The sequence below is a fragment of the Perca fluviatilis genome, chromosome 5 (genome assembly GCF_010015445.1).
Source record: "Perca fluviatilis chromosome 5, GENO_Pfluv_1.0, whole genome shotgun sequence".
NCBI lineage: Eukaryota > Metazoa > Chordata > Actinopteri > Perciformes > Percidae > Perca > Perca fluviatilis.
Window position 1 is genome coordinate 42,644,105 of NC_053116.1, and position 12,500 is coordinate 42,656,604.

The 12,500-nt window shown below is 42.9% G+C and overlaps 1 protein-coding gene across 1 annotated transcript in view; it reads right to left on the minus strand.

The window, feature by feature from the left end:
• Positions 1-12,500, minus strand: part of LOC120559085 — a 25,767-nt gene that overhangs the window by 9,685 nt on the left and 3,582 nt on the right. Inside the window, exon 2 of the mRNA XM_039800507.1 lies at positions 1,398-1,630. Within this exon, the coding sequence (XP_039656441.1) occupies positions 1,398-1,630 (233 nt within the window). The remainder of the gene's footprint in view (positions 1-1,397; positions 1,631-12,500) is intronic.

Genomic DNA, 12,500 nt, shown 5'->3' on the forward strand with positions numbered 1-12,500 from the left:
TACAACTCAAACTAGCGCATGACCTCAACGTCATCGTTCTCAGCCACTCCCTCTGGTCACTGATTGGACGGTAAAGATTTGACCGGAGAAAACCCAAGACTATACCGCGAACCCAGACGTAGTACTGAAGGAAAATAAAAATTGAGCGAAGTACGTAAAAAGGGCGGAGCCAAGCTAACCTAGCCGCTATCCCCAATAACAATCCTCTACCCTAATCCCAAACTTTTACTGCAGTCCAACCTTTCCCTCCCTGTTTAGTCAGCCAGCTAACTTAAGCCAATGTTAGTTTTGTAGAGATCCTGGGACTTTCCAAACTGAATAAATACAGCAAATATAAACACCAAACATCTTTGTTAGCTCAATCGTAATGATGATGGTGATGATGATAATGATGTAGTGTTAATTTTGTCACCTATTTTTAATTTAGTCTTAGTCTTGTGCCAAAAATTTTTGTTAGTCAAGTTTTAGTCGACTAAAAGTCTCATCATTTTAGTCAAGTTTTAGTCTTTTTTTAAATAAATTATTTCTGATAACCATTTCAGACAAATAGTTATAAAAATAAATAAATGCTATCTATATATATAAGTTATATAAATATTGAGCCTCTTCCTTAATGACAAAAACAACCACTGCATGGGAAAGGATATTTTACAATAAAATAAATGCAGCACGAAACTGGCGAGGCGTATTTCAAGTCAACGCAACATGTGTTGTTTTTCAGACAACGGCAGCTGCAGACTGTCGTACGTCTCGTGTTGGAAATAGAGACAAACCTTTACACCGCTTAGCTGTCAGCATTTTAACTGTGTTAAATCCAACTGCTAGCTAACGGTAGGCTAACGACCTGCCGCCGTTACGTAGCTGTTATTAAGCGCCCGCGCAGCGATGTTTCGGTTGACTCTAACGTCCGATTAGGAGCATCAGAGAGAAGCGCAGGCTATTCGGTCCGGTAGATAACGGTCGGGTAGTTTGTCGGTGCCGTAGCACCGGTCTCGGTAACAGCTGAATATTCTATCTCATGATGAAAAGTAGAGACGATTGTAGACGAAAATGAAGAGAGATTTTATCTTAGTTTTATTTTATGCCAAACATTTTAGTCTCGTCTTTTTACGTCACAATAATGCATGTTAATTTAGTCTTAGTCAGCGTTTTTGGACATTGGCGCAGTCTCGCATCGTCTCGTCTTAGTCATGGAAAAAAAGGTCGTTGACGAACATATTTAGTCTCGTCTCGTCTGACGAAATTAACACTATAATGATGATGATAGCTTTATTGTTAGATTCAAGGTCCATTTAAAAACATACAACACACTTAAGTACAGACACAAAAGGACAACCACAAATTAAAGAAGACAGGTATACAACATGACAAAACATTTAACTTCCCGCAGTACGTACCCTGCGCTGTAGGCGTCTCCCTGGCCGCCCTCTCCCTCCATCAGTCCCATGGCTCTCAGGGCGTCCCAGTGTCTCTCTGGCGGGATGTTGCATTCAGTCGTGCATCGGGACCGCCGCCTCCTGTGGCCGTGCCCCCTTCTCGCCTCCACCTGCATAGTGATTGGCTGGCCATACTCATCCACAAAGTGCAGCTCCTCCCGGTGGCGTTGGTGAGACGGTTCGTGAGTCTTGGCCTGACGAGAGGGAAGAAAATAATTGTTAACGCTTTTACAGTCAACGTCAAAATGACGTAGATCTCGCTGGCGCGGGAAGAATATATTTGGTAGAAAATTAGTAAGAGAGTCTCAAGCCACCTTGGCCTTGCTTTCTCTGTGTCTAAAGGCCTGTGAGTGGTAGTGATAAGACTTGTGGGGGGTGCAGCTGGATCAGAGAAGCGGCCAGTAAACACATTCATTAACACAGTATCAAAATGAACTGGCCAGATACGCAGAGAGAACAATGGTCTAGTGATGGATCTGCGCGAATTGCGGTGGGAACCAGAGGCCTGGACCAGGTGCACTGATGACGGCACATATATCGTTGCAGAAGGAGGAATCTGAAGAAGGATAAAGAGAGAGAGGGTGATGTGAGGTCGGGCATTCAGACTCCCAGAAAGACTGTTGGGGGTGGGGTTAGAGAGGATTGTCTTGAAGGAAGTCTGATTCCTTATGCATCAGCTGTAACTACTTGCAATATTGTCACTAAAGATGATTGACTTCAACTACAGGACTCCTGTAAGTTATTTCTGGCCTACTATTAAACAAACACGAAGGTTAAAGGTGCAGTCTGAGACAACTTGAACTGATCCTAAATCGACCCTGGCTGGGGCCAGCCCCGAACCGGCACCAGAACCAGCACCAGAACCACAAAATCTACACTCTCTACCTGGCCACTGGGGGAGAATACGTGGACTGAATTGAAGGAGTGTTTATGGCTTGCGACGTCTCCTACGGGGGGCTTTTTCAAAGTCCTAGCGGACATGATGGAGAAGGTCGATCCCCAGGTGCATGAACGGTTGAAGCACAAACCGTACCAGACGATGTCTGAGCATACCCAGCAGCACCCGCAATCACTGTCACATTTTAATGCACCTTATTGCTAATGTTATACCTTTTTTAGTCCTACTATCATTTAGCACATTTTAGCCTTCTTTCTTTATATTTTCTACTTCATTGTGTGCATTTTAAAGTCATTATTATATTGTTATGTTTTAGGCGTTATCTTATTGTTCATCTTTTCGTTAATAAACCGTGGTTTTACATAAGGGCTGTCTGCTCTTTTTGTGGTCAAAGACGAGTGAAATGACGTGGCTGATAAACTAATGTGACCTAATGCTATACATGCTCATACACTGTGGAACGTTGATGGCTGACCTGGTTACAGGTGCTGATACTGTATCAGGAGAGACAGCCCAAACAAGAAGAACTGCAACAATAAGTCAATTAGCACAGGGCAGAAAATGCTGCACACACACACACACACACACACACACACACACACACACACACACACACACACACACATATACACACACAAAACACACACACACACAGACACACACACACACACACACACACACACACACAATAAGACGATAATATTGGATCTTCGAATCAAACCAAAAACATAATAAAACAAACATCAGAAGTGTTTATTATCAAACGCTATGAAAAAATACTGCTTAACATTCAAGTATTATCTGTACTATCATCTGTAGTATTATCTGTAGTATCACCTGTAGTAGTATCTGTAGTATTATCTGTAGTATCACCTGTAGTAGTATCTGTAGTATTATCTGTAGTATCACCTGTAGTAGTATCTGTAGTATTATCTGTAGTATCACCTGTAGTAGTATCTGTAGTATTATCTGTAGCATTGATGAGGGATACGCAGTGATAAAGTCTCCATTACAAGGTCAGTCAGTTCTCTGGTTTCTTATTATTTTGGGAAGTAAAGTGTGTTACATAATGCAGCATTGTGATTCACACTGTCTCTTTATGAGGAGATAACATGTGGAGCTGTTGAGTGTAAGTTGGAGATGAGGAGAGAACTCTGCAGGTTTCTGGTCCAGCAGCTGAACTCAGGCTGCACCTCCACGGCTACCTTTAGGTGTTAAGTGTAACCTTTTGATATTAAAAAACATCCGTTACATACAAGCCAAATGAGTTGCTACAAAGTTAATTAAGACTATTAGCTCCACACAACTCTCTCTGGATCTCTCAGGATGGCTATGGTCAGAAGATTGGGGCGTCCGGCGACTTTCCCGCGCAGAAACTACAGTGAAGATAATGACCTCTTCTGAAGAGTCCATGTTTGACCTTAGTGGTCCCCTAATACTGTATCTGAAGTCTCTTTTATATAGACCTTAGTGGTCCCCTAATACTGTATCTGAAGTCTCTTTTATATAGACCTTAGTGGTCCCCTAATACTGTATCTGAAGTCTCTTTTATATAGACCTTAGTGGTCCCCTAATACTGTATCTGAAGTCTCTTTTATATAGACCTTAGTGGTCCCCTAATACTGTATCTGAAGTCTCTTTTATATAGACCTTAGTGGTCCCCTAATACTGTATCTGAAGTCTCTTTTATATAGACCTTAGTGGTCCCCTAATACTGTATCTGAAGTCTCTTTTATATAGACCTTAGTGGTCCCCTAATACTGTATCTGAAGTCTCTTTTATATAGACCTTAGTGGTCCCCTAATACTGTATCTGAAGTCTCTTTTATATAGACCTTAGTGGTCCCTAATACTGTATCTGAAGTCTCTTTTATATAGACCTTAGTGGTCCCCTAATACTGTATCTGAAGTCTCTTTTATATAGGCCTTAGTGGTCCCTAATACTGTATCTGAAGTCTCTTTTATATAGACCTTAGTGGTCCCTAATACTGTATCTGAAGTCTCTTTTATATAGACCTTAGTGGTCCCTAATACTGTATCTGAAGTCTCTTTTATATAGACCTTAGTGGTCCCCTAATACTGTATCTGAAGTCTCTTTTATATAGACCTTAGTGGTCCCCTAATACTGTATCTGAAGTCTCTTTTATATAGACCTTAGTGGGCCCCTAATACTGTATCTGAAGTCTCTTTTATATAGACCTTAGTGGTCCCCTAATACTGTATCTGAAGTCTCTTTTATATAGACCTTAGTGGTCCCCTAATACTGTATCTGAAGTGATTACGCAAGGCTTGTGTTATGTGGACGCGCCGACAGTGTTGTTGTCATTAATTAGAATTACTTAGACCCCCTCTCATTCCCCCTGCTCTGGTGTTGATTATGCTGATAAAATGTCACTTTGTGGGTTATCTCTCAGCCACAGAGCGGTGCGTTTACAACAGAGAAGGCGTCACACGTGTGCCACCATTCTGTCAGCTCGGGACATGAAGGACAGCTCGCGGCCCGGAGGACACGCTGTCACCGTGTCTGCAGAGCCGAGAGACACGAGGTCGGTCTCGTTACATCACACGTCCAGCGGTGGAATGTCACTAAGTACGTTAACTCTGCACCTTAACATTACCATGGTGGGAAAACCCTACACACACACACACACACACACACACACACACACACACACACACACACACACACACACACACACACACAAAGACACACACACACACAAAGACAGACAGACACACGCAGACACACACACACACACACACACACACACACACACACACACACAAAGACAGACAGACACACGCAGACACACACACACACACACACACACAGACACACACAAAGACAGACCACGCAGACACACACTCACACACACACAGACACACACACACAAAGACAGACAGACACACCGCACACACACACACACACACACACACACACACAAAGACAGACCACAGACACACACACACACACACACAAACACAGACACACACACACACACACACACACACACAAAGACACACCGCACAACACACACAGACACACACACACACAAAGACAGGGCCCCTGAAACGTATTTGTGAAATTTTGGGGTCTCTAAAATATTGACAATGTGTCATTTTGGCCGATGCAATTTCAGTTTTGTGTAATGTGATCATCGTGAATTATAATGTGTAAAACTGCAAAAATATCATTCATGATGGTGATTAAACCCAATTCACTTCAATAAAGAAAACTATACATGCTATTCTTGTTATGAGCATCAAGGTGGCGCTGGCGGCGCGGTGCAAATCCAACTCATGTTTAGTAGGCTACATGTTAACTCAAAGATTCGTAGAAAAAATATAAACATTGGAGGCCATTAATCGGTTCGCAAAGTCCTTGAAATCCATTCGGCAGTAAGCATCATATAGCCATGGCAAAAGAAAACAAGGCAGTATAATTAATTTTGGTTTTACTAAGAAACTGTGTAGCGATGACGTTAATAGCACGACTAATTCACCTGCTGCGAGCCCTGTTAGCACACCTCCCACCCGGGTGACAACACAGAAGAAGCTGAAGAAATAATGTGGTCTCTGGCTGAAGATGATCCTAACCCCTCTCGCTCCTCTCTCCCGTTAATTGGACCAGCGCAGTGGAGAGCCTGGAAAAGCTCGTATACATGGCTGTTTGTTAAGGATGGAAGCTTGGGGTCGTCGCTAAGGTCTAATTGAACGGAGGAGTTGTGGTATTCTTCGTAACAAACAAAACACCGCTTTGTTTATGTATTTGTGGCTGGCTGTTTGCCCTATCTATTCCTGTCGATAAAGTATGATAGGGTAAATCCTGTAGTGCATACACTTGTAGCTGTTATGTATCTTTGTAAGTCACTGTAAGTTGCAAGCGCACGACCCCGAAGGCCACGGTATAGTTCGAACACTGCAGACAGACACACGCAGACACACACACACACACACACACACACAAAGACACACAGACACACACGAACACACATAAACACACACACACAGACACACATACACACACAACACACACACACAAAGAACACACATACACACACACACACACAGACACACAGACACACAGACACACACACACAAGACACACACATAACGCACACACACACAGACACACAGACACACACACACACAGACACACACACACAGACACACACACACAGACCGCGCGAACCCGCCAGACACACACACACGACACACACACACACAAAGACAGACAGACGCGCCGGCACACACAGACACACACATACACACACACAGACACACACAGACACACACATACACACACACACACACAGACACACGCAGACACACACAAACCACACACACACACACACACAGAACACACACAAGCACACAAAGATAGACGAACACACACACACACACACACACACACAGACACACACACAAGCACACAAGATAGACAGACAGACACACACAGACGCACACACACACACAAAGACAGACACACAGACACACGCAGACACACACACACACACACACACACACAAGCACAAAGACAGACAGCAACACACACACACACACACACACACACACAGACACACCACACACACACACACACACACACACACACACACACACACAAAGACACAGACACCGACACACGCACACACACACACACACACACACACACAAAGACAGACAGACACACACACACACACACACACACACAGACACGCAGACACACACACACACACACACACACACACACAGACACACAGACACACAGACACACATTAACACAGAAAAACAAGTGCACACAGAGATACAGAAAGATCTGGACAAACAAACATCTATACACCAGTTCATACATCTGGAAACCTGCTACACCCACACACACACACACACACAGACAGACACACACACACACACACACACACACACACACACACACACACACACACACACACACACACACACACACACACACACACACACACACACACACACACACAGAAATCAGAGTGGAATGATGTGCTGTATACCCTGGAGAAGTGTGTTACGCTTCACTGCACTTTGACAGTAACACACACTGATCTCTCTCTTTCTCTTTCTCTCTCTCTTTCTCTTTCTCTCTCTCTCTTTCTCTCTCTCTTCTTTTCTCTCTCTCTCTCTCTCTCTCCCTTTCTTTCTCTGTCTCTGTCTCTCTGTCTCTCTGTTCATCCCTCTCTCTCTCTGTCTCGTTCTCTCACAGTTTCAGGCTTTGACTCAGTTTTCACTCAAAGTGCTAAACTGCAGAAAGCGACTCCGTTCTCCTTCTCGGCACTAAATCACGGCCAGCATGCAGAATGAAATCAAAGTGTCAGATGAGGCAGTTTGATCCAGTGAGTTCCAGTTAGTGCAGTTTAAAATCAACCAATGCTTCCCATTAACCTTCTGAAGGGTCTAAGTTTACATGTATTATAACTGACCCCCCACACATCCAAATGTTCACAACAAACTTGCTAAAGTTGCTAAAGCTGATACATTTGAAGTCCGATCTTTGAATTTCTTAAAATCTCTCGTGAAAACATAGCCTGGAAATCCAGACCCAAATCTGAAAGATTAAGGTTCTGGCAATGAGTAATGAAAATAGCCCAACACGAGTGGCGGCACCAAGCACGCATTTGAAAATCTCACTGCATGCAACTGGATAACACTACGACCAATCACAACAATACACAGAGTGACGTATCCAGAGCCCCAAACTCTTAGCTACCAGAGGAGCTAGCTGGTAGATTAATCTCTTAGCTACCAGAGGAGCTAGCTGGTAGATTAATCTCTTAGCTACCAGAGGAGCTAACTGGTAGATTAAACTCTTAGCTACCAGAGGAGCTAACTGGTAGATTAATCTCTTAGCTACCAGAGGAGCTAACTGGTAGATTAAACTCTTAGCTACCAGAGGAGCTAACTGGTAGATTAATCTCTTAGCTACCAGAGGAGCTAGCTGGTAGATTAAACTCTTAGCTACCAGAGGAGCTAACTGGTAGATTAATCTCTTAGCTACCAGAGGAGCTAACTGGTAGATTAAACTGTCGTCATCTGTTTAGCTCGCCTCTGGCCCACCTATATCAGATACAGCGATGTGATTGGTGAAGCTCGGCTACAAGGGCATAGTTAATGAGCATCATTATTGAATGCCAGAGGGACTTGCTAAGCCAATTCAAACTGTGCTCTCGCCAGAACTCGTGGAAGAATTGTTTTGTTGCTTGAAATGAGTTCATCAAAGATTTAGCTTTGGTAAACCGGACGACGGACAGCGATTATACACACAGAGTCAGAAACTATCTTCCCTGTCTCCTGAGTCACTCTGAGAGGGACGCATGAACGGGTCTGTATGAGATAGTGTGTGTGTTTATCTGTGTGTGTGTGTGTGTGTGTGTGTGTGTGTGTGTGTGTGTGTGTGTGTGTGTGTGTGTGTGTGTGTGTGTGTGTGTGTGTGTGTGTGTGTGTAAGTAGAGAGGGTGACTGTATGAAACCGAAGCGGGTCACCACTTTTATTTAGCTGCCAGCGTTCAGCATTTGTCTGCCCTGACTGGGTGAAAGTCTTGTGTTTTCTCCTTAACTTCTCCAGGACATGAACACCTGTTTCCTGGGTGAAAGTCTTGTGTTTTCTCCTTAACTTCTTCAGGACATGAACACCTGTTTCCTGGGTGAAAGTCTTGTGTTTTCTCCTTAACTACTTCAGGACATGAACACCTGTTTCCTGGGTGAAAGTCTTGTGTTTTCTCCTTAACTTCTCCAGGACATGAACACCTGTTTCCTGAGTGAAAGTCTTGTGTTTTCTCCTTAACTTCTCCAGGACATGAACACCTGTTTCCTGGGTGAAAGTCTTGTGTTTTCTCCTTAACTTCTGCAGGACGGAACACCTGTTTCCCGGGTGAAAGTCTTGTGTTTTCTCCTTAACTTCTCCAGGACATGAACACCTGTTTCCTGGAGTGAAAGTCTTGTGTTTTCTCCTTAACTTCTCCAGGACATGAACACCTGTTTCCTGGGTGATAGTCTTGTGTTTTCTCCTTAACTTCTCCAGGACATGAACACCTGTTTCCTGGGTGAAAGTCTTGTGTTTTCTCCTTAACTTCTCAAGGACATGAACACCTGTTTCCTGAGTGAAAGTCTTGTGTTTTCTCCTTAACTTCTCCAGGACATGAACACCTGTTTCCTGGGTGAAAGTCTTGTGTTTTCTCCTTAATTTCTTCAGGACATGAACACCTGTTTCCTGGGTGAAAGTCTTGTGTTTTCTCCTTAACTTCTTCAGGACATGAACACCTGTTTCCTGGGTGAAAGTCTTGTGTTTTCTCCTTAACTTCTTCAGGACATGATCACCTGTTTCCTGGGTGAAAGTCTTGTGTTTTCTCCTTAACTTCTTCAGGACATGAACACCTGTTTCCTGGGTGAAAGTCTTGTGTTTTCTCCTTAACTTCTTCAGGACATGAACACCTGTTTCCTGGGTGAAAGTCTTGTGTTTTCTCCTTAACTTCTCCAGGACATGAACACCTGTTTCCTGGGTGAAAGTCTTGTGTTTTCTCCTTAACTTCTTCAGGACATGAACACCTGTTTCCTGGGTGAAAGTCTTGTGTTTTCTCCTTAACTTCTTCAGGACATGAACACCTGTTTCCTGGGTGAAAGTCTTGTGTTTTCTCCTTAACTTCTTCAGGACATGAACACCTGTTTCCTGGGTGAAAGTCTTGTGTTTTCTCCTTAACTTCTTCAGGACATGAACACCTGTTTCCTGGGTGAAAGTCTATCTGCAGTATCTGTGTATGTTTGAACCAATCTGATGCTTCATCTGTGTTATATTTATGAGCCAAAGAGCTCCATTTGTTCCCGTGAGTGTCGACGCTGGCTCACAGAGGGATTTAGGACCGAGAGAGGCGAGTGATTGTACATCTTTTGTTTGGTACAAAGCGAGCGTGTCAGTCCTTCACCCTGAACTATTCTGCTGCAGATGATTAAACATTTGAATGGTTGCTTTCTGTTGATGCGTCTAACTCTGTTCTCAAAGGCTCAGACAGATCATCTTATTATGTAAGTTATAATTATTACAGACTGTGTTTAGTAGGAAATAGTACGTGTTGTTCTGCTCTGGTTTATCATCATGTGTGATGTCTTCTCATACATGCATTCATTCATTTATCCATTCATCTGTTCATCCATTCATCCATTCAATCATTCATTCACTCACTCACTCCAGGCTGAACAAAAAGAATATACTTCATCACAGCACAAAGACACGGCGCTGCTCTTTTAGTCAGTCGAGGTCTTAAAGGGTTCTGTACGCAGGGCGGCCTGTGGTGACGGCAACGTATGCTCGGAGCGCCGCCTGTCCAAATTATTAAAGACGAGGAGCAAATAACTACAAAAACATCTGGAAAAACAACAAAAGTGTCGAAAAAAGGTGCATAAATGTCAAAAAAATGACAAAAATGTTGATGAAAAGGACAAACATTATGAAAAAAATGACAAAAGTGTCTAAAAAATGACAAACTGTCCAAAAAAATGACAAAAGTTAGAAAAAAGGGAAGAAATGTTGATAAAAAAGGACACAAATTACGAAATAAGTGACAAAAATGTCTAAAAAGCTCCTTCTCCCGGGACATGAACTTACACAGCAGCAGTCAACGTGCTGCTGACAGTAATACGTCCGTACGGACTACAGAGCGAGGCTTTTAGCGAGATGTACGAACGCTTGATGATAATCAGCCTCTTAGAGCGGCGGTCAGATCGCATGTCGGCGGTCTCGAGAAACCACGGTTGGAAAATTTCAAAATATCGTCCGAGCCTACAGAGAGAGCCTATAAACACTGTGTGTGTGTGTTTGTCAGTGTGTATCTGCCTCCCTCTTCTCTATATTCAGTGATGTGTTGTATGTGTATATATACATATATATATATATGTATATATATATATATATATATATATATATATATATATATATATATATATATATATATATATATATATACATATATAGTGACTGTATCTCATGTCTTGTGCTGTGTGTGGTGTGTCGCCTCAGCAGCGGTCAGATCGTCTCCTGATGTCGGTCCTGTGGCGGTCTGTCCCAGGAGGTCACCTGACAGTAAGGTGTTTACGTCAGGATGACAGAGGTCACCTGACAGGTAATGGTGTGTTTATGGGGTCACCTGACAGTAAGGTGTGTTTACGAGGTCACCTGACAGTAAGGTGTGTTTACGAGGTCACCTGACAGTAAGGTGTGTTTACGAGGTCACCTGACAGTAAGGTGTGTTTATGGGGTCACCTGACAGGTAATGGTGTGCTCCAGCTCTGTGTGTCTACAGACCAACCAGCCATTAATTGTTCAGCCGGGAACGGCTACGCAAAGTACATGTACTCCAGTACTGTAATTAAGTACATGTACTCCAGTACTGTAATTAAGTACATGTACTCCAGTACTGTAACTAAGTACATGTACTCCAGTACTGTAACTAAGTACATTTACTCCAGTACTGTCCTTCAGTTCTTATCTATAACATTGCATTACATGTCATTTAGCTGACGCTTTTATCCAAAGCGACTTACAATTGCTATATACTGTATCAGAGGTTGCACGCCTCTGGAGCAGCTAGGGGTTAAGTGCCTTGCTCAGGGACACATTGGTAGATGTATCACAGTGGGAATCTAACCCGGGTCTCCCACACCAAAGGCATGGGTCATATCCACTGGGCCATCACCACCCAGTTCATCACATCAGTTCCAGATGTTGAGGTACTTGTACTTTACTTTAGTTACTCCACTACATTCATCTGTTACAGCTTTAGTTACTAGTTACTTTAGTTACTCCACTACATTCATCTGTTCCAGCTTTAGTTACTAGTTACTTTAGTTACTCCGCTACATTCATCTGTTACAGCTTTAGTTACTAGTTACTTTAGTTACTCCGCTACATTCATCTGTTACAGCTTTAGTTACTAGTTACTTTAGTTACTCCACTACATTCATCTGTTACAGCTTTAGTTACTAGTTACTTTAGTTACTCCGCTACATTCATCTGTTCCAGCTTTAGTTACTAGTTACTTTAGTTACTCCACTACATTCATCTGTTCCAGCTTTAGTTACTAGTTACTTTAGTTACTCCACTACATTCAGCAGTTCCAGCTTTAGTTAATAGTTACTTTAGTTACTCCG